We start from the raw sequence: 21,669 nt of genomic DNA on the forward strand, positions 1-21,669 counted from the left end.
TGCCATGACATTTTTGGTCCAAACACCCCTTTCCCTCATTGGAAAACACCAGGCTCGGGAGGTAGTAAAGGAAACTACATCTCCCAGGAGGCAGCGCGAGAACCCAGCCTCCCTGCGCCGCCATGACACTTGTAGTCCAAACATTGGCCCCTTCCCCACAGACATGAACGTGCCTCAGAGGAGGGGTTGGGGAACTACATCTCCCATGAGACGTGGCGCAAGTCCGGCCTCCCCGCGCCGCCATGACACTTGTAGTCCAAACACGCACGTCCTCTCTTCAAAGCGAACGCGGCCTGGAGGCGGGGAAACTACGTCTCCCATGAGGCGGTGCGCGGGCCTGGGCTGGCTCCGGGCCGCCATGATGGGTTTTGTGTGTTTGCGGGGTGGAGAGGGGAGGGAGGGGAGGGGGATGAGCCAGGCTACAGGAGGGGGCAGCAGCAGCCGCAGCAGAAGAGCAGCAGCCTTGGGGCCCAGCCCCCCCGTCCCAGGAGCTGCACCCCTCCCCCTCTCTGCAATTTTAGGGGGCGCTGGGGCAGCCCCTCCCCCCCCGCACGAGCCAGCCCGAGTGGGGGGAGGGGGAAACGAGGAAGGCAGCTTAGGCCCCGCCCCCATATGTGTGTGGGGGGCTTGGAGCAGCGCAGGACCCCTCCCCCCGGCTAGATCCCTAAATTAGGGGGGTGGAGAGGGGGCTGAGCTCCCCCTCTTCAATTGCGGGGAGCCCAGAGACTGCCCCGAGTGGGAGGAGGCAGGCTAGGAAGGGGCAAAGGCCCCCCTAAAAAAGGGAGGCGAACCCCCTTATTGGTGGGGGGCAGCAGCTTGAGCAGCAGGGGGCGGGTCTGAGCCCTATTGGGGGGCCCCTGCAAATTAGGGGGCTGCTCCCTAAGTCGGGGAGGGGGGCTTGGAAAGAGCAGGGGACCTGCTCCCTATTGGGGGGGTGGTTGCAAAGAGGGGTCCCTGATTCTTATTGGGGGGCGGCTCGGAAAGAGGGGGGAGCTGAGCCGTAGTTGGGGTGGGTTGGAAAGGGGGGAGACTCCCTGATTCCTATTGGGGGGGGTTAGAAGGAGGAGGGCGGGGACCTGGTCCCTCTTGGGGAGGGGTTGGGCAGCTCAGATCCCTTTCCCCCCGCCCCAAAAAAAGCCCAGGAGGTGCTGAGGACTTGGGGGTGCCCCCCTAGGGGGAAGGAGACAGGGTCGGGGGAGAGGGGTGCTCGTGCAATCGGCTCCCCTTCCTTCTCCAAGGACAAGAAAGCGGTGAAGGGTAAAGGGGGGGGGTTGTCCGGCTGTGGGAAGGGGGGGGTCAGGTTGAGGCGAGCGCGCCTGCGGGGGGGGGGTACCCCACATTGCTCCTCAGAGGCCGCCTCCGAGCCGCCCCCCCCCCCAGCCTCCCACCCCCACGCCGTAGGGACGAAGGAAACAAAAGTCTGGGTTGGTTGCAGTTTCTCCCCCCCCCACCCCCCCCCATGGAAGAGCCTGTGACCCACGCCGGATCCCACGCAGCCCCATGGCTACCCAGCAGGTAAGTGTCTCTCCCCCCCCCCCGCTCCTCCTTTGCGGGGGATCTGGGGGGACCCCCCCCAGCGCAGAGCCACCCCAGGGATGGGTGGGTCGGTGCCTGCGAAGGGGCCAGGCCAGCCGGGATTCCGGGTAAGTTTCTTTTGCCTCCGCGGAGATCGCGCCGCTTTCCCCCGGGCCCGGCCCCGCCCCCCGCCGCCGCCGCCGCCCCCCCCCGGGCCCGGCCGGCTTTCGGGGGGGCGCCCCCGGGGGCGGCGCGGTGCAGCGACGGGGGGGGGGCGGCAGGGGGGCTCCGGGAGCTGCCCCCCCGCCAGGCCCGGCCGGCAGCGGAGCCCGACTCGCGGGGGGCGGGGGGAGCCGGAGCGGGGGGGGGCGGGGGCCGTTTCGGGGCGACCCCCCCCCCGAGATGGCCAAGCACGAGGGGGCAGGGGGAGCCCGTCCCCCCCCCTCCGCCCGTCCCCTTTGTTGCTGCGGGGTTTATTCGCCCCCCCTCCTGCGGGTTGCGGGTTTTTTTCTGGGGGGGGCAGATCGGGGCGCTGGCTGCTAGAGCGGGGGGGGGCGTCGCTGGGCGATACCGGGGGGCGGGCGGCCGGGGGGGGGCGACCCCGGAACCAAAGTTCCCCCGCGCGGTTTCCCGGGGACGCAATAGCCGGCGGAGCCCTGGGCTGTGTCCGGCGGAACCGGGCTCGTGTCTCGCCCCGGCCCGGGGCCTGGGGGGGCGGCCCCGACCCCCGCCCCCACCCCCGGCGCCGCGCCAGGGGCGGGCCCGGCCGCAGCATGCCGGGCCAGGTAGGTGGGGGGGCAGACTCTGCCGGTGGCCCCCCAGCCCCGCCCCCTGCCTGCCCCCCAGCCCCGCCCCCTGCCTGCCCCCCCAGCTCTCCCGACCCACAGCCCCCCCGCGCTGCCAGTGCCCCCCAGCCCCCTGCCTGCCCCCCAGCTCTCCCGACCCACAGCCCCCCTGCGCTGCCAGTGCCCCCCAGCCCCCTGCCTGCCTGCCCCCCAGCTCTCCCGACCCACAGCCCCCCCGCGCTGCCAGTGCCCCCCAGCCCCCTGCCTGCCTGCCCCCCAGCTCTCCCGACCCACAGCCCCCCTGCGCTGCCAGTGCCCCCCAGCCCCCTGCCTGCCTGCCCCCCAGCCCCCTGCCTGCCTGCCCCCCAGCTCTCCCGACCCACAGCCCCCCCGCGCTGCCAGTGCCCCCCAGCCCCCTGCCTGCCCCCCAGCTCTCCTAGCCCCCCCAGTCCCAACCCCCAGCCCCCTGCCTGCCCCCCAGCCCAGCCCCCTGCCTGCCCCCCAGCTCTCCCGACCCACAGCCCCCCCGCGCTGCCAGTGCCCCCCAGCCCCCTGCCTGCCTGCCCCCCAGCTCTCCCGACCCACAGCCCCCCTGCGCTGCCAGTGCCCCCCAGCCCCCTGCCTGCCTGCCCCCCAGCCCCCTGCCTGCCTGCCCCCCAGCTCTCCCGACCCACAGCCCCCCCGCGCTGCCAGTGCCCCCCAGCCCCAGCCCCCTGCCTGCCCCCCAGCCCCGCCCCCTGCCTGCCCCCCAGCCCCGCCCCCTGCCTGCCCCCCAGCCCAGCGCCCTGTCTGCCCCCCCAGCTCTCCCGACCCACAGCCCCCCCGCGCTGCCAGTGCCCCCCAGCGCCCTGCCTGCCCCCCAGCCCCGCCCCCTGCCTGCCCCCCAGCTCTCCCGACCCACAGCCCCCCCGCGCTGCCAGTGCCCCCCAGCCCCAGCCCCCTGCCTGCCCCCCAGCCCCGCCCCCTGCCTGCCCCCCAGCCCCGCCCCCTGCCTGCCCCCCAGCCCAGCGCCCTGTCTGCCCCCCCAGCTCTCCCGACCCACAGCCCCCCCGCGCTGCCAGTGCCCCCCAGCGCCCTGCCTGCCCCCCAGCCCCGCCCCCTGCCTGCCCCCCAGCTCTCCCGACCCACAGCCCCCCTGCGCTGCCAGTGCCCCCCAGCCCCAGCCCCCTGCCTGCCCCCCAGCCCAGCGCCCTGCCTGCCCCCCAGCCCCGCCCCCTGCCTGCCCCCCCAGCTCTCCCGACCCACAGCCCCCCCGCGCTGCCAGTGCCCCCCAGCCCCCTGCCTGCCCCCCAGCCCCGCCCCCTGCCTGCCCCCCAGCCCCGCCCCCTGCCTGCCCCCCAGCTCTCCCGACCCACAGCCCCCCCGCGCTGCCAGTGCCCCCCAGCCCCCTGCCTGCCCCCCAGCTCTCCTAGCCCTCCCAGTCCCAACCCCCAGCCCCCTGCCTGCCCCCCAGCCCAGCCCAGCCCCCTGCCTGCCCCCCAGCTCTCCCGACCCACAGCCCCCCCGCGCTGCCAGTGCCCCCCAGCCCCCTGCCTGCCTGCCCCCCAGCTCTCCCGACCCACAGCCCCCCCGCGCTGCCAGTGCCCCCCAGCCCCCTGCCTCCCCCCCAGCCCAGCCCCCTGCCTGCCCCCCAGCTCTCCTGACCCACAGCCCCCCCGCGCTGCCAGTGCCCCCCAGCCCAGCCCCCTGCCTGCCCCCCCAGCTCTCCCGACCCACAGCCCCCCCTGCGCTGCCAGTGCCCCCCAGCCCCCTGCCTGCCCCCCCAGCCCAGCCCCCTGCCTGCCCCCCCAGCTCTCCCGACCCACAGCCCCCTGTCTGCCCCCCAGCTCTCCTAGCCCCTGCAGCCCTGCCCCCCAGCCCTGCCAGTGACCCCCAGCTCCAACCCCCTGCCTGCCCCCTGCTCTCCCAGCTCCCCCAGCCCTGCCAGTGCCCCCCAGCCCCGACCCCCAGCCCCCTCCCTGCCCCCTGCCTGCCCCCTCTGCCCCTCCCAGCCCTGCCCCCCCGGCTCTGCTGGTGCCCCTCACTCCCGACCCGCAGCCCTGGGCTCCCCCCACCACTGCTCCACTGATACCGATTCCCTTATGATATTTTCGTTGCTGATCACAGCAGAAGGGGGGGCGGGGTTGGGGCTGTGGAGGGAAGCTGACAGTGGGGGGAGGAGTTGTGGGGCCTGGGGGGTTCCTGACAGGCCTGTGGGAGGCCGAGGGGTGCCTAGTAGCTGGGGTATCTTGCTCTCGTCTCTCTGCCCAGGAACTCTTGATTTCAGTAGCTGGGTCTCAGTTTCCCCATCTGTGATCAAGGCAGGATTATCCCCCCTCCCCATGTCAGGTTAGACTGTGGGCTGCTGGGGGCAGGGCGTGTTTCTCACCGTGGGTCTGTGCAGCACCCGGCACGGAAGGGGGGCCCTGATCTCGGTCGGGGTCTGCGCAGTGCCTGACGCGATGGGGGCCCTGACCTCGGTCCCTTTGTGGCACAACCCTAATGTGCATGTGCCCCTCACAAGACCTCCCTGAAATTGTCTTTGGTCTGGGACAGCAGTGGAACAGTTAATAATGCTGGTGGCTCATCTGCTGTCAGTAGGTTTCAGAGTCGACACCCATTTCTCCTCAGAGCTCTTGTCTCAGGCTCTCTGCAGACTCCGGCACGCACAGCCTCGCGTTGTGTGGCATGCGAGGGCCAGGCCTTCACCAAGTGTATAGGGGGTATTGGGTAGGGGCCCTGGCTTCTTGTGGTGACCTGTGGAACTCCCTGATGCTATGTTTGGGTGTCAAATACAGGCCGATTAAAGGTGTGACTGTCAGATCCAGTGCTGGGGGGACGGGAGACTGGGTTAGGTGGGCCTGTTGGTCTGTGCCTGGGTGACAGACGGATCCTGTAGTGTTGCTGTGCGGCTTTTCCCCAGCTGCCACACCCCAGAGGCAGCTGCATCTTAGGGATTCAGGCTGGAGCATTTAACTGTAGAGTTGTTTGGCCAGAGAAGACACTGTGAGCTCCAAGCCTTTCACCTTTCACAGACTGGGATGTTATGGGAGTGGAGTAGGGTCTAGTGGTTAGATTAGGAGGGGCGAGACCCCACTCCCCTCCCAAAGCTGGGGATAGAACCCAGGAGTCCTGGCTCCCAGCCCCCTCTACTCTAACCACTAGCCCGCACTCCCATCCAAGAGCTGGGGAGAGAACCCAGGAGTCCTGTGGCTGGCCATGCCCTCTTGGTTCCTCAGCCTGGTCCCTGGGAGGGGAGATCTGATGCCAGCTGTGGGTGAGGGGTCCTGGTGGCCCCAGCTTTGCATATCCAAGGTTCCACAGCCCCCTGGCCTGAGCTGAGCCGGACGCCTGGGTTCCATCCTCTGGCTCCTCTGGGGCGGCTGCTGTCCCATCCCCTCGCTCCTCCGGTGGGGCTGTCATCCTGGACAGCATGGCTAGCCTCAGGACTCCTGGGTTCAATCACAGCTCTGGGAAGGGAGTGGGGTCTGGTGGCTAGAGCTGCGGGGCTGGGGACCAGGACTCCTGGGTTCCCTCCCTAGCTCTGGGAGGGGAGTGGGGTCTAGTGGCTAGAGCAGCGGGTCTGGGGGCCAGGACTCCTGGGTTCTACTCCATCACTTACTGTGGGACATTGTGCATGGCTTTGTTCCTCAGTTTCCCCTCCCTGGGTGCTCAGTTAGGGGGTGATTGGCTCTGCTTTAGGGGAGTTCTGAGGTCCTCGCGGCTCCCCCCCAAAGCTCCCCTCTAACTCCCGGCGTCTCCTTGCCCCGCAGCCTGCAGAGTAGCTGAAGCGGGAGGTAGCCAATGTCGTCCAGCAAAGGGGCGGGGGCTGGATCTCGCCGGCGCCGGACGCGCTGCCGTAAGTGCAAAGCCTGCCAGCGGACGGAGTGCGGCGAGTGCCACTTCTGCAAGGACATGAAGAAGTTCGGGGGCCCAGGGCGCATGAAGCAGTCCTGCCTGATGAGGCAATGCACAGCGGTGAGCTGGGGGCGCAGCGGGGCAGGCCAGGGGCCCCCGGATCACCAGCCTCCGTGGCTGCCCCAGAGGGGGCCGCATCACAGTGCCAGGGGGTCCCAGAATAACCAGCCTCCGCGGCCCGCCCCAGAGGGGGCCGCATCACAGTGCCAGGGGGTCCCAGAATAACCAGCCTCTGCGGCCCGCCCCAGAGGGGGCCGCATCACAGTGCCAGGGGGTCCCAGAATAACCAGCCTCTGCAGCCCGCCCCAGAGGGGGCCGCATCACAGTGCCAGGGGTCCCCGGATCATCAGCCTCCGTGGCCCTCCCCAGCAGGGGCTGCATCACAGTGCCAGGGGGTCCCAGAATAACCAGCCTCTGCAGCCCGCCCCAGAGGGGGCCGCATCACAGTGCCAGGGGTCCCCGGATCATCAGCCTCCGTGGCCCTCCCCAGCAGGGGCTGCATCACAGTGCCAGGGGGTCCCAGAATAACCAGCCTCTGCAGCCTACCCCAGGGGTGGCTGCATCACGGTGCCAGGGGGTCCCAGAATAACCAGCCTCCGCGGCCCGCCCCAGAGGGGGCTGCATCACAGTGCCAGGGGTCCTCGGATCACCAGCCTCCGTGGCATGCGCCAGAGGGTGCTGCATCACAGTGTCAGGGGTCCTCGGATCACCAGCCTCCATGGCCCGCCCCAGAGGTGGCCGCATCACAGTGCCAGGGGTCCCCGGATCACCAGCCTCCGCGGCCTGCCCCAGAGGTGGCCGCATCACAGTGCCAAGGGGTCCCAGAATAACCAGCCTCCGTGGCCCGCCCCAGAGGGGGCCGTATCTCCACGCAGGGCAGGGGATCCCCTGATCTCTCTCTCGGGGGCCCCCTGGTGGCAGGGCCGGCAGCTCAGCTGGCCCCGGCGCCTCTCCTTGCCGCCCGCAGCCAGTCCTGCCTCACACGGCTGTGTGTCTGCTCTGTGGCGAGGCCGGGAAGGAGGACACAGTGGAGGGGGAGGAGGAGAAATTCAACCTGTCGCTCATGGAGTGCTCCATCTGCAACGAGATCGTCCATCCCGCCTGCCTCAAGGTGAGTGCCGCGCCCGGGAAGGGGTGAACCTGGCCTGCCCCTCCCCATGGGGCCCAGCCCAGCGCTCCCCACCCGGGCCAGCCTCACCCGTGGAAGGGGCTGGGAGCCAGGACTCCTGTGTTCTGTGCCATCTCTGGGAGGGGAGTGGGGCCTAATGGTTAGAGCAAGGGGGGGATGGGAGCCAGGACTCCTGGGTTCTGTGCCTGGCTCTGGGAGGGGAGTGGGGCCTAGTGGTTAGAGCGGGGGGGGGGATGGGAGCCAGGACTCCTGGGTTCTATACCTGGCTCTGGGAGGGGAGTGGGGTCTGGTGGCAACCAGGACTCCTGGGTTCTATCCCCGGGTCTGAGAGGAAAGTGGGGTCTAGATCAGTGGCTCTCAACCTTTCCTGGCGACTGTACCCCTTTCAGGAATCTGATATGTCTTCCCTACCCCCAAGTTTCACCTCACTTAAAAACGACTGACGTACACAATCGGACATAAAGATACCACGCGTGTCACAGCGCACTGGAACTGACAAATTGCTGACTTTCTCCTTTTTCCCCTTGTAATTAGGAAGTAAATCAAGTGGAATATAACTATTGTACTGGCATTTCAGTGTGTAGCATACAGAGCAGAATAAACAAGTGCTTTTTATGTAGCCCCTTGTAAAACTAGGTAAAGACCTAAATGAGTTGATGTACCCCTGGGAGACCTCTCCGTACCCCCAGGGGTACACCTACCCCAGGTTGAGAACCACTAGCCTAGTTGTGAGAGCAGCGCCGGCTGGGAGCCTGGACTCCTGGGTTCTCTTCCCAGCTCTGGCAGGGGAGTGGGGTCTAGGGGTTAGAGCGGGGGGGCTTGGAGCCAAGACTCCTGGCTTCTGTGCCCAGTTCTGCCCCAGACTCCCTGTGTGACCTTGGACAAGTCACTGCGTGGCTCTGTGCCTCAGTTTCCCCGACGTGGAAGTGGGGAGAACCCTCCCTGCTGTTGACGTGGTGGGGGAGGGCGTCTGTAACCCCCCTCGACGGCGATGGGGCTGGGTCGAGGCCGGGATGGCTGGCTGAATGTCTGTTTGTCCATCTACCCAGATGGGGACGGCGGAAGCTGTGATTAACAATGAGATTCCCAACTGCTGGGAGTGCCCCAAATGCAAACGAGAAGGGAAATCCAACAAGGTATGTAGCCGCCTGGCCCCCAGGGGTTTAGCTGGCTCAGGGCCTGGAGATGGGTCCCCGGGGCCTTTCCCCTCTAGGGGGCGCTGGATGCGCCTCAGGGCGGGGGGCTGGAGATGGGGGCCTTTCCCCTCTAGGGGGCGCTGGATCAGCCCCCAGCAAAGGGGGCTGTCTGGCTTCCGCAGCTGGGAATTGGACCCGGGGCCTTTCCCCTCTGGGGGAGTGTCCCAGGCCACTGTTGCTGTTTGACCACCAGGTGGCGTTGCTTCCACAGCAAAGGGCCATCTGCTCTGAGTGTCAGTGAGGTGGGGGGGCACTGGAGGTTGAGGGGGTTAGGTTGGAATATGCGGGGCTCCCGACCCCAATATAGGATCCTTCCTGCGCGGGAGGAACTTGAGATGACCTGGGGGGGAAGGGGTCACGGGGTGTCTGGATGGGATGGGTGGGGCAGGACACCTGGAAGGGCAGTTTTGTGGGAGGGGAGGAAGGGGGTAGGGACAGGGATCTGGGGGTAGCTGTGGTGAGGGGCAGGGACTGTCTGGGGGGGCTGCCCACAAGGTGGGGCTGTTCACGCTGGGGAGCGCAGAGGGACAGGGCTCCTGGGGGTGAGGTGGGGCATGTGGGGGAAGGGGCCGTGCTGGGGGAGGGGCACCCACCTGTTCTCGCCCCCAGGACTCGGGTGGCGACGGGACAGGGAAGCGCCGGGCGGACAACGGCGAGGACGGGGTACGGTGGAAGCTGACGGACGAGGTGGCCCAGCACAAGAAGAAGCTGTTGCCGGCCCCGCCCCCTGCGGAGGAGCCCCCCGCCAGCGCCCACAAGCGCAAGAAGGAGAAGGAGCTGCCGCCCCCCGACACGGGGCCCAAGAAAAAGGTCAGAGACCCCCCTCTCAGAACCAGGGATAGAACCCAGGAGTGCACCCCCCCCCCCCGCTCTAACCACTAGACCCCACTTCCCTCCCAGAGCCGGGACAGAGCCCAGGAGTCCTGGCTGTCAGCCTCCCCTGCTCTAATCCACCAGACACAACTCCCCTCCCAGAGCTGGGATAGAACCCAGGAGTCCTGGCTCCAGATGTTTCCTGCTCTAATTACTAGACCCCGCTCCTCTCCCAGAGCTGGGGATAGAACCCAGGAGTCCCAGCTGCAGCTGCCCCCACCCCACAACCGCTAGACCCCACTCCCCTCCCAGAGCCGGGATAGAACCCAGGAGTCCTGGCTCCCAGCCCCCCTGCTCTAACCACTAGACCCCACTCCCCTCCCAGAGCCAGGGTAGAACCCAGGTGTCCAGGTTCTGTTTAACTGTGTCTTTGTCTGACTGTCTTTTGCAGTTGAAAGGCGGGCGGGAAAAACACTTGAAGAAGGTGAGTGGCTCTGATCTTCCAGCTGCCCAGTTCCGTGCCCGGGAAGAGGGGAGACCTGCCCCCCCAGAGGGGAAAGGCCCCGGATCCCATTCCTCGGCTCTCCTCCCCTCACTGAGCCACCCAGTCCCCCGGCCTGGGGCTGGATCAGATCCAGCGCCCCCTAGAGGGGGAAGGCCCTGGGTCCCTTCCCCGGCCCTGGGGCCAGGATTCCCTTTTTCTCTCCCTGATATTTACATATCTGCCGATTAGCCCTGGCGTCGCCTGGTCGGGGCTAGTCAGTGGCGGGCTCATTGGGCGCTCGTTGGGATCGGGGGGTGGAGGGGGAGGGACTGGGGGCTGCCCGGTGCTGGGGGTGTCCCGTGGGCCTCCCCCATGGGGCACAGCCTGGTGGCCGCGACCTGCTGCTGCTGGCTTCCCCGCTGAGACCTGCCCCGCTCGGTGACCCTGCAGGCCTCCGAGCAGCCGTCGGATGGGAACAAGCTGCAGCCGCTACCGAGCTGGGGCCGCGTGGGGAGTGGCGACTTGGAGGTGAAAGGGTCCATCTCCCACTCGACCATCCACCTGAGCCAGATCGGCCCCAGCGACCTGGAGGTGAGAGCGGACCGGAGCCCCCCCACAGCGGCTGGATCGGGGCCGGTGCCCCCTGGCGGGGTAGAGTCCCCGAGTCCCATTCCCCACCCCACTGCGCCAGCCAGTCCCCTGCCCTGGGGTCGGCCAGGAGCCGGTGCTCCCGAGAGGGGAAAGGCCCCATGTCCATTCCCCACCCCTGCCCTGGGGCCGGATCCGAGCCGGTGCCCCCTGGCGGGGCAGGGCCCATTTTCCATAACCCCCTTTCCGCCTCCCCCCTAGAAAACCAAGGCACCTCAGGGACCTCTGGAGCCTTCTGCGCAGTCGGACAAGTCTCACCAGCGGGAGAAGCTGGAGCGCTTCAAGCAGATGTGCCAGATGTTGGAGCGCGTCAAGAACAGCAGCAGCTCCAGCTCCGACTCCGACTCGGACTCGGACACGGACTCGCGGGGCTCGGAGGGCTCCAGCGGGGGGGGGGCCTCCAGCCGGGCCGCCTCACCCGCCTCCCGGGCCCAGCGCCTGGCCGCTCTCGGCTTCAGCGCCAGCGAGGAGGACGAGGAGGAGGACGAGGAGGAGGAGGAAGGCCGCAACGGGGGCTCGGAGGCGGCCCGCAATGGCAAGCAGCCCAAGGGGCCGCGGGCGAACTGTCAGGAGAAGGAGAACCACCACCGGGCCGCCAGCAGGGGGAGCGAGCGAGCCAAGCAGCAGCCCGGGGGCCGCAAGGGAGGCCGGCCGGCCGGGCAGACGGGCCTGCACATGGTGACCCGGACTCAGTTCCTCCAGTGGCCCCTGGTGCCCTCGCCCCCCAAGCCCCTGCTGCAGTTGGAGCGGCACGTGGTGCGCCCGCCCCCCGACAGCCCCGAGCCGGACTCGCTGCCCCTGGACAGCGGCTCGGACCACGTCATGCAGCGTGACGTCTGGCTGGCCGTCTTCCAGCACCTCAGCTACCGCGAGCTCTGCGTCTGCATGCGGGTGTGTCGGACCTGGAGCCGATGGTAAGGGCGGGCGGGCGCTAGGGGGCGCTGGGGACCTGCATTCCCCCCTGGGTGCCGTCGGGGGGCGCTGTGAAGGGTGTTGAAGTACCACAGTGTGCCACTAGGGGGCCCTGGGGTTGCAGGGTGGAGGCTGGCAAGCTGTAGGAACCGCATGCTCCGCTAGGGGGCGTTGGGCAAGATGCAGGTCCCAAGTCCGCCAATAAGGGGCGCTGTGTTGTGGTGGGGCGTGTGTTGTGGGGCACAGCAGGGGGCGCTCTCCCCTGGTAGCCAGGGCTGGCCTTGATGCCCGAGGGCAGCACTAGGGGGCGCTGAGTTAGAGGGGTCACTTCGTCACTCTGCAGGTCGGTTTCCTGAGCCCTGACTGGAGTCTTGCCGTGGGGCTGTCAGGGCTGGGTTTGCGGCCTGTGGGGGATGAGTGGGGAAGGAGAGTGTCGCTGGGGGCAGGGGGAGGAGTGTGGGGCTGTGGGGGTCCCTGGGCACAGGGTGTAGAAGTCCCGTGCGGCAGCAGGTCCTTGGAGGGCAGGTTGGGGGGCTGTGGGTCCAATGGGGCGGGAGGAAGGGGTCCCATGGGCACGGTGTGGAGTGATGGGTCTCTGGGGGCTGTGGGTCCCTGGACGGCAGGGATGGGGCTACGGGTCCCATGGGCGAGACGTGAGGTGGTAGGTGCCGGGGGAGGGGCTGTGAGTCCCATGGAGTGAGAGGAGGGGGTCAAGTAGGTGCCAGGAGACAGTGGGTCCCTGGAGGGTGGAGGCAGGGCTGCAGGTCCCATGGGTGAGATGTGGGGCAGTAGGTGACGGGGGGGGGCGGTTGTGGGTCCCTGGGTGGTCGGGGAGGCTGCGGGTCCCATGGGGTGGGAAGAGGGGATCCCATGGGTGAGATGTGGGGCAGTAGGTGATGGGGGGGGGCGGTTGTGGGTCCCTGGGTGGTCGGGGGGGCTGCGGATCCCATGGGGTGGGAAGAGGGGATCCCATGGGTGAGATGTGGGGCAGTAGGTGACGGGGGGGGGGGTTGTGGGTCCCTGGGTGGTCGGGGGGGCTGCGGATCCCATGGGGTGGGAAGAGGGGATCCCATGGGTGAGATGTGGGGCAGTAGGTGACGGGGGGGGCGGTTGTGGGTCCCTGGGTGGTCGGGGGGGCTGCGGGTCCCATGGGGTGGGAAGAGGGGATCCCATGGGTGAGATGTGGGGCAGTAGGTGCTGGGGGGGGTGGGCCTGTGGGTCCCATGGGGCGCTGCAGGCTGCAGAGGGTGCAATGGTCTGTGTGGCCACATGGGGGAGCTGCCGGGTCGCGCTTTGCTGCCCGGGAAGAAGGGCGGGGCCGGGTTACTGTACCGTATTGACCGTATTAGCATACTGGCTGGGAAACCAGTGCCTTTACCGTATTGATTGTATTAGAGACGGTGAGGCCTGGTGCCCCCACCGTATTGACTGTATAAGTGGGGCCCTGCTTGAGTCCTGGGATGCTTGTCAAATGCTTGCGGCCGAGACGTGGCCAGTCCCGGCAAAGCGGCAGGAATTGGAGAACGGCAGGAATTGGAGAAGCCGGAGAAGAGCCGCGCATTTCAGAGATGTTTGCTGGAACAAGTATTCTGGGATGCTGGCTGATTGGTGGTGGTGGTGGTTGATCCGACACCTTGCTGCACCTACAGTCTAGTCGTTAACGTGGGGGGCTGAGAGAGGGAGCCCCCGGGGGGCCTACAGCCAGGGCTCCGGGCGGGCAGAATTAGGTGGAAGCCGAATGATGTGGGGTCGGCAGTATCGCAAATTAAGTAGGGCCTTATATACCAGCATATTGGGGAGAAGCCGGTATCTTTACCATATTGATTGTATTAGCAGAGAGGCGGTGGCTGGTGCTATTACCGTATTGATTGTATTAGAAGAGGCAACAGCTGGTGCTATTTCTGTTACTGAATTAATACAATTTTACCGTATTCAGAGGTGGCGGTGGCTGGCGGGTGCCGTTACCGTATTGATTGTGTTAGACGAGGCGGCGGCTGGTGCTGTTACCGTATTGATTGTATTAGACGAGGCGGCGGCTGGTGCTGTTACCGTATCGATTGTGTGAGTGCTCTGGGTGGAAGCTGTGTTAGACGGGGTGGCGGCAGGAACTTTTACCGTGTTGATTGTTTTAGGGCAGAGGTGGGGTGCTGGGACGGCTACCGTACTGACTGTAGTAGTGGTGCTGTCTAATTTTCTCCACCCCCGCCTCCCTCAGGTGCTGTGATAAGCGCCTGTGGACCCGCATCGACCTGAGCCGCCGGAAATCGATCACCCCGTCTATGCTGAGCGGCATCATTCGCCGGCAGCCGGGCAGCCTCGACCTCAGCTGGACCAACATCTCCAAGAAGCAGCTCATGTGGCTTATCAACCGGCTACAGGGTAGGGGGGGGCTGCTGGGAGCCAGGACTCCTGGGTTCTTTTCCTAGCTCTGGGAGGGGCATGGGGCCTGGTGGGTTAGAGCCTGGGGAAATGGGAGTCAGGACGCCTGGGTTCCCTCCCTGACTTGGCGTCTCTCTGTTGCCCCCTGCAGGCCTGCGGGAGCTGGTCCTGACGGGCTGCTCGTGGTGCTCCGTCTCAGCGCTGAGCACCGCCAGCTTCCCCTCGCTGCGGCTGCTCGACCTGCGCTGGATCGAGGACGTCAAGGACTCGCACCTCCGTGAGCTGCTGCTGCCCCCTACAGACAGCAAGCCAGGTGGGTGCTAGGGGGTGCCGTAGGGGCTCCGCGGGGGCGCTGTTCTCCAATGCAGCACCAAGGGGCGCTGTGCTGCAGGGAGCCGACCTGTCCCCGCTCCCACAGGTCAGACCGAGAGCCGGGGCCGGCTGCAGAACGTCTCCGAGCTGCGTCTGTCGGGGCTGGACATCACGGACGCCTCGTTGCGCCTCGTCGTCCGCCACACGCCCCAGCTCGCCAAGCTGGACCTGAGCCACTGCAACCATGTGGGTGACCAGTCTGTCAACCTGCTGACCGCTGCTAACTCCCCCCTCCGCGACAGCCTCGCCGAGATCAACCTCTCCGGTGAGCCCCTGCCCCCCAGCGCCGCCGGTGCCCCTCTCCCCCGACCCGCAGCCCCCTGCTAGCCCAGCCCTGCCTGGCAGACACACCTACTATTATGGATTGAATTGGATCCAGCACCCCCTCAAGGGGAGAGGCCCCGTGTCTCACTCCCTGCCCCCCTGAGCCAGCCAGTCTCCTGCCCTGCGACCGGAAGGGAGCCGGCGCCCCCTAGAGGGGAAAAGCTCCCCCCCCCATCTCACTGCCCACCCCTCTGCCGCGCAGGGTGTAACCGCCTGACGGACCAGTGTCTGCCTCTCTTCCGACGCTGCCCGCGCCTCTCCCGCGTCGATCTGCGCTCCTGCCGCCACGTCACCCCCGAGGGCTGCGTCCGCTTCTGCGAGGACTCGGGGCCCCCGGCCCCGCCGCCTGCCGGGCCACCCTTCCGCTGCCCCGAGGAGAAATTGCTGCTCAAGGACAGCTAATAGCCGGGCGGGGCCAGGCTGCGCCAGAGACTTGAAGAGAGACCTTTTACTAAAGCCATGCACTGAATCCTGGGGGGGCCGGGGGCCTTCCAGGGCTGGGGGGAGCAAGGGGGAAACCCATTCCCCCCCCCCACTGCTGATTTGGGAGGGGATCCCATTTGGGGGTATCTGGGGGGGGCGCCGTTCAGTCCTCTCTCTGCTTGATAAGGTGGCGGGGGGGGCTGATTGGAGTTGGTACATGTCCCCGGGGGGGGATGGAAGCCAGGACGGGAGGCGGGGGGGGAGGGGTGTACTGGTACCGGTGGTCACATCCCCTCACCCCTTTTAAAAAAAAAAAAAAGTATCTCAATCCCCCCCCCCAGCTCCTCAGCGTGCTGCCTTTGGAATTGGTTGTGTTAGTTGCCAAGTATGTGGCTACTGCATCTGCCCCCCCCCACACCCCCTCTGTGGGGGGCTCTAGCACTGATGGTTTATCCCCACCCCCACACACTCTCACACTCCCTGGGGGGGGGCAGGGGAGCCCCACCCATGCCCGATGCCCGCCTCTCCGCCCCCCCCCCCCCCCCCCGGATCCGCCAGCTTTAAATAACCACTTGCGGGGGCAAAGTCTGGATTTCCTCCTGGTTTGGGGAGGGCCCTCCTATTGCCCCTCCCCCTTTTCAGCTGGGGGGGCTCGGATCCCCCCCCCGAAACTTAGACCTCCTTTTTCAAAACGGTTACGCTTCCCCCGGCTCCTCCCATGGGGGGGAAGGGGCGGGGCTTCGCTCAGCAGGGCAGCGGTTCTACCTGTGGATCGGGGAAGGGGTGGGGGGCACCCTGGTCCGTTTCCTCCGTGCCCCAAGGAGAGGGGTGTCTGGCCAATCACCCCCTCCCCCCCCATACGGGGTGCACGTGATCAGCTCCACTTTGGGGGTTTGAGGGATGTGGTGGGGCGGGCTGGCAGTGGGGGGATGCCCTCCCGGATTTTGGCAGCTGGGGGAGGTGGGCGGTGGCATCCTCTCTGTGGGGCGGCTGTTGGGGGGCGGCAGGCCACCCTTTCTTTTGATACTTGAAACCTTCCCCCCCCCCCACCGGCTAACGCGTTACTTGAATCGTAGCTATAGATTCTGCCGTCGGAGGCGAAAGACACAAAGGAAAAGGTATTTCCCTCCCTTCCCACGTTTTTGTTTCTGTTCAGTGTTTAAAGGCCAAGGAAATGTCGGGGGGGGGGTCGTCCCCCCAATCTCCTGGGGCGTAATCCCCCCCGCCCCCCAGCAGGGTCTTTTTGACTTTGCCCTTCCAGTGGGGGGGCGATCGGGCAGTGCTGGGGGGCAGCGTAGGTCTGGTGGCGGGGGATCCCTCAGTCTGACGGGGATGTCTGTGGGGCTTGACGGGGGACCCTCAAGGTTGGGTCTGTTTTCGGGCGCCCCCCCCCCCATCAGTTGGGACTCTGGCTGTAAAGGGTTAAGAGGAATCTGGGGGGTGGTGTTCCCATATAGCTTCCCCCCCCCATCAGTAACTCCCCGTTCCTGTCCAGTTCTTCCTGTTCCTTTGAGCATCACCCACTCCATGCGGACCCAGGTGTCGGGCCACTTCCCGGCCTTTCCTCCTGGTGGGGCTGGGGCTTGGATAACCCTTCCTCCCTCCCCAGGAGCTGGGGGGGGAGTCCCCGCTTCCAGCCTGGCTCTGCGGTAGATGTAAGCGGATGTTTTTGTGGAGAATACCTCAGGTTTAAAGCAAAGGAAGTGGAAATATTAGAGAGAAAACCCCGCCAGGCACGTTGGGCTAACCACTGCTGCTATGGGGGCGGCGGGGAGGACGACAGAGTGGGGGGTATTGGGAAGGTCAGTCGGACAGATGGGTCACAGGGATGGACGGGGCGATCCCACGGAGGGATCCCCCAGACAGACGGACACACGGCGATCCCGCAGACAGACATCCTACAGCCGGAGAGATTCCCTCCGAACCGAGACAGACCTCCCCAGGGCGCGAGCCGTCCCCTACCCGGAGACGCAAACATATCCCCGGCCCGGCCCTGATTCGCACCCACCTTCCTCCTCGGGTAACCCGGGCGCCCACGGATCCCCTCCCACCCATTTCCCCCGGGAGCCGAACACCCAGCTCCACCTTCCGCGGGGCGGCGGGGGGCCCACCCTAAAGACGAGTCTCTCCCCTCGCTGTGCTGGGAATTGCGTCTGCCGTGCGAGCTGCAGCCACTAGATGGCGACAGCCTTCTCGCGCGTTTCCAGGGCCCCGCCCCGCCCCGCCCTGCCCCCAACTTCCCTCTAGCCTGACTCCAACCCCAGCCAAGGACCAAAGTTTTCCCTTTTCCCCCCACCCTCCCTGGGCTTCAGAAGTAACCAGTCTCTCCTCCCCCCCCCTCCCCAGTTCTCCTGCGGGCCAGCCACTCCGTGAGCGCGCCCCTCTCTGAGCCCCGCCAGCCGCTCAGAGCGAGGGCGGACCGGACGAACACGACTCCGATCCTGACTTCAGGGGTTCTGCGTTGTGCTCTACTGTTTGCCATACAAAAAAAAAAAAAAATCAAAAAAAGAAATTGTGGTTTTGGTCTTAAGCCTGTTTATATTTCTCCCCCCTTCCATTTTCTTCCCCAAAAAATGCAAAATAAAACGGTTGTTTTTTTTATTATTTTATTTTAATTTTTTATGGTTTTTTTTTTTCTTTACGTTGCTGGAAAAAATATTGTTTTGGTTTTTTTTTAAAATATTTCAGGTTTTTTGTTTTCTACTTTTCTGGTTTAGCTTGGTTCTTGGGTGGGGGGGCACTCGCAGGCTAGATTGGGGACAGGTGCCGCCCAGACCCCAGCCAGGATCGGGGACGCTCTTGGGTTGGGCATTGCGGGGCCCCCACTGCACAAAGCTAGTCCCTGCCCCGAGGGGCTCACAGCCCCGCTAGATAAAGTCCAACTTGTTATGAGAACATATTTTGCCAGGCCCTTCGTAATTATAGTCCGTCTCTTTAATCTAACAGACATCCCCTTCGATACCCATCCATCCACCCCGCCCCAAAGATACCCATCCGTTCCTGTGTCTGTCCATCCCTCCCTGGACATGCCCATCCAGCCTTGTGTAGATCCATCCGTCCGTCTATCCATCCTTTCCTTTAGATACCCACCCATCCAACCCTTTAGATATGTACCCAACCATCCCTAGAGATACCCTCTCTCCCCTCCCCCCCCCGTATGTATCTATTAGGGCTGTTGATTAATCGCAATTAACTCAAAAAAATAAATTGCAATTAATTGCAGGTTTAATCGCACTGTTAAACAATAGAATACCCATTGAAATGTATTAAATATTTTTTGATTTTTTTCTACATTTTTAAATATATTAATTGCGATGACCGTACAGAATTCAAAGTGTACAGGGCTTACTTTATTATTTATTACAAATATTTGCACTGTAGAAGTGATAAAAAATAGTATTTTTCAATTCACTTTGTACATGTACTGTAAGGCAATCTCTTTATTGTGAAAGTGCAACTTAGAAATATTTTTTGTTACATAACTGCACTCAAAAACAAAACAACGTAAAACTTTAGAGCCTACAAGTCCACTCAGTCCTACGTCCTGGTCAGCCAATCGCTCAGACAAACAAGTTAGTTTCCATTGACGGGAGATAATGCTGCCGCCTTCTTATTTACAATGTTTACAACATTTACAGATACACTAAACGTTCGTATGTCCCTTCATGCTTCGGCCACCGTTCCGGAGGGCATGCTTCCATGCTGATGACGCTCATTAAAAAAATAACGCATTAATTACATTTGTGATACAGCTCTCCCCCAAGGAGTTCAATGGCTCCAGCTCTGTTTTACCCGCATTCTGCCGTATATTTCATGTTATAGCAGTCTCGGACGATGACCCAGCACATGCTGCTCATTTTAAGAACACTTTCGCAGCAGATTTGACAGAACGCAAAGAAGGTGCCAGTGTGAGATTTCTAAAGATCGCTACAGCACTCGACCCAAGGCTTAAGAATCGGAAGTGCCTTCCAAAATCAGAGAGGGACGAGGTGCGGAGCATGCTTTCAGAAGCGTTAAGAGCAACCCGCTAATGCGGAAACTATGGAACCCGAACCATCATAAACAAAAATCAACCTTCTGTTGGAGTCAGATGATGAAAATGAACGTGCGTCGAACATGCTTTGGATCGTTATCAAGCCGAACCCACCGTCGTCAGCACGGACACGTCCTCCGGAACGGTGGTTGAAGCATGAAGGGACGCGTGAATCTTAGCGTATCTGGCACGTAAATATCTTGTGACACCGGCTACAATACTGCCATGAGAACACCTGTTCTCACTTTCAGGTGATGTAAATAAGAAGAGGGCAACATTATCTCCTGTGGATGTAACCAATCTTGTTTGTCTGAGCGATTGGCTGAACAAGAAGTAGGACTGGGTGGACTTGTAGGCTCTAAAGTTTTACACTGTTTTATTTTTGAATGTGGAATGTTTGTGTTTTAAATATTTTTGTACACAAGTCTACATTTGTAAGTTCAACTTCCATGATAGAGTTTGCATCACAGTACTTGTAGGAGGTGAATTGAAAAATACTATTTCTTTTGGTTTTTACAGGGCAAATATTTGTAATAAAAATAAATATAAAGTGAGCACTGTCGACTTTGTATTCTGTGTTGTCATTGACATTAATATTTGAAAATGTAGAAAATATCCAAAAATATTAAATGGTATTCTACTGTTGTTTAACAAAACAACTAATTGCATGTTTAATTGGGATTAATATTTTTAATTCCTTGACAGCCCTAGTATCTATCTATTCACATCCCCATACCTATTTATCTATCTACCCATCTACTCAACCCTGTATATAGCTACCTATCAGTCTACCCCCCACCCATCCCCATATCTGGCCACCCCCATACATACATCTACAGTTCCAGAGCATTGTGACCTCTTGTTGGTGACTTGGGTGTCGAAGGCAAGGCCGGCCTCTCACCCTACAAACTCTGAGCTCTTGGCAGAAATCACTAAGTGAACTTCTCTGGGCTGGGCTATGTAGGAGATGAAAGGACATGGCCTCATGGTTCCTCTACCCTTCCACCTCTGAAATCCTTAAAGAGCCTCTGAGCCCTGTGGACTTTCCCTGACCTTGGCTGGGAAATTGGCTTGAGCCTAGAGAACAATTTGCACTCTTCCCTGAAGGAATAGAAACTTTGCCCTGATCAGCCAAGGCTTCCCTGAAACTGGACGAGGTGGGTTTGAGCTGGAGAAGCCCCTCATCGACTGTAAGGAATATTAATAAACACAATTTCCCTTAAATCTATTTGAGATGCCCATTTTATAGATGGGTAAATGGCCTAACACTGGTTGATGTGCAAATTACTTTGGCAGAGTCTCACTTGGAACCCAGGAGTCCTGGGTGAGTCCTCTCACCCACTAGACCCCCCCCTCCCCTTCCAGAGCTGGGGATGGAAGACGGTTGGGATGCAAGTTTCCCAGGAGGCTCAACTTTCATTATTAAACCTCAGACTCTCAAGGCTGGGCCCAGCCCTCTGCCTCCCCAGTACCAGAACCCCATGTCCCGGCACCAGCCGCAGGACGGTTACATCCCAGGAGCTCCAGTCGATACTCTGAGCAGCGGTGTGTCTCTCCTCATCCATCCATCTCATCATGTCTGTCCAGTTCTCCCTTCCTCCATCCACGTAAATATCCATAGCCAGCTCCTCATATACCCCCAACTCTATTCTACCCTCCCACCCCATCTATCCATCCATCCCCCCCTTGTACATACCCACCTGTCTCCTTCTGTACCCACCCCGCTCCCATCTCCCCACCCGTCCATCCACACCCCGGACATACCCACCAGCCTCCTCATGTACCCACCAACCTCCTATCTCCCCACCCATCTATCCAACCATGCTGCATTGTACATACCCACCTCTCTCCTTATGTACCCTCCCCACCCATCTATCCATCCATCCACCCCCGTACATACCCACCCGCCTCCTTATCTACCCACCCCCGCCCATCTCCCCACCCATCTATCCATCCATCCACCCCCGTACACACCCACCAACCTCCTTAACTACCCACCAACCTCCCATCTATCCATCCATCCATCCATCCATCCATGCCCCTACATACCCACCAACCTCCTTATCTACCCGCCCATCTCCCCACCCATCTATCCATCCATCCACCCCTGTACATACCCACCAACCTCCTTATCTACCCGCCCATCTCCCCACCCACCTATCCATCCATCCACCCCCGTACACACCCACCAACCTCCTTAACTACCCACCAACCTCCCATCTCCCCACCCATCTATCTATCCATCCACCCCCGTACACACCCACCAACCTCCCATATCCCCATCCATCCATCCATCCCCCGTACATACCCACCAACCTCATCTCCCCACCTACCTCCCATCTATCCATCCATCCACCCCCTACATACCCACCAACCTCCTTATCTACCCACCTACCTCCCATCTCCCCACCCATCCATCCACCCCCCCGTACATACCCATCAACCTCCCATCTCCCCATCCATCCACCCCTCGCTTCATACCTGCCCACCTCTCATCTGCCCCCCACCTACCCACCCACCCCATCGATATCTCTTCACCCCAGGCAGTCCCTCTTTCTCTCTGTCGGACCCTTGGCCGCACTCGGGTGGAGCCTGCGGGGGGCGCTCGTGGGGCGGGGGCGGGAGCGACGCGCCCGAGACCCCCCAGCCCAGGCAGCGCGCTGCGCCCCGGGGTGCTCGGCGCGGGGCGGGGTGTCCCCAGCGGAAGCCCCGCGTCTCTCCCGCCCCTCCCCCCTCCAGCGGCCGCTTCCCCTTTAAAA

The 21,669-nt window shown here is 63.2% G+C and overlaps 1 protein-coding gene across 2 annotated transcripts; it reads left to right on the forward strand.

Moving 5' to 3' along the window:
• The first annotated feature begins 1,417 nt into the window (after nt 1-1,417).
• Nucleotides 1,418-14,997, forward strand: FBXL19 (F-box and leucine rich repeat protein 19). Of its 2 annotated transcripts, none has more exons than XM_084632681.1 (12): nt 1,418-1,515; nt 6,053-6,257; nt 7,165-7,308; nt 8,376-8,462; nt 9,132-9,332; nt 9,787-9,819; nt 10,270-10,410; nt 10,669-11,381; nt 13,595-13,758; nt 13,910-14,071; nt 14,177-14,395; nt 14,657-14,997. In XM_084632681.1, the coding sequence occupies exons 2-12, from the start codon at nt 6,084-6,086 to the stop codon at nt 14,854-14,856; spliced, it is 2,238 nt and encodes a 745-aa protein (XP_084488807.1). In that variant the 5' UTR covers nt 1,418-1,515; nt 6,053-6,083; the 3' UTR covers nt 14,857-14,997. The 2 variants fall into 2 exon arrangements, with proteins under 2 accessions (XP_084488807.1, XP_084488808.1); XM_084632682.1 differs by lacking the exon at nt 1,418-1,515 and adding an exon at nt 2,176-2,300.
• Nucleotides 14,998-21,669: the final 6,672 nt, after the last annotated feature.

Source organism: Lepidochelys olivacea (assembly GCF_965140295.1).
Source record: "Lepidochelys olivacea isolate rLepOli2 genome assembly, chromosome: 6".
Taxonomy (NCBI): domain Eukaryota; kingdom Metazoa; phylum Chordata; order Testudines; family Cheloniidae; genus Lepidochelys; species Lepidochelys olivacea.

Coding starts and splice junctions, on each gene's coding strand:
- FBXL19 (XM_084632681.1), top strand. CDS start 6,084: ATGTCGTCCAGCAAAGGGGCGGGGGCTGGATCTCGCCGGCGCCGGACG. Junction 9,820..10,269: donor GGGAAAAACACTTGAAGAAG/GTGAGTGGCTCT, acceptor GTGACCCTGCAG/GCCTCCGAGCAGCCGTCGGA. Junction 14,072..14,176: donor CCCTACAGACAGCAAGCCAG/GTGGGTGCTAGG, acceptor CCGCTCCCACAG/GTCAGACCGAGAGCCGGGGC.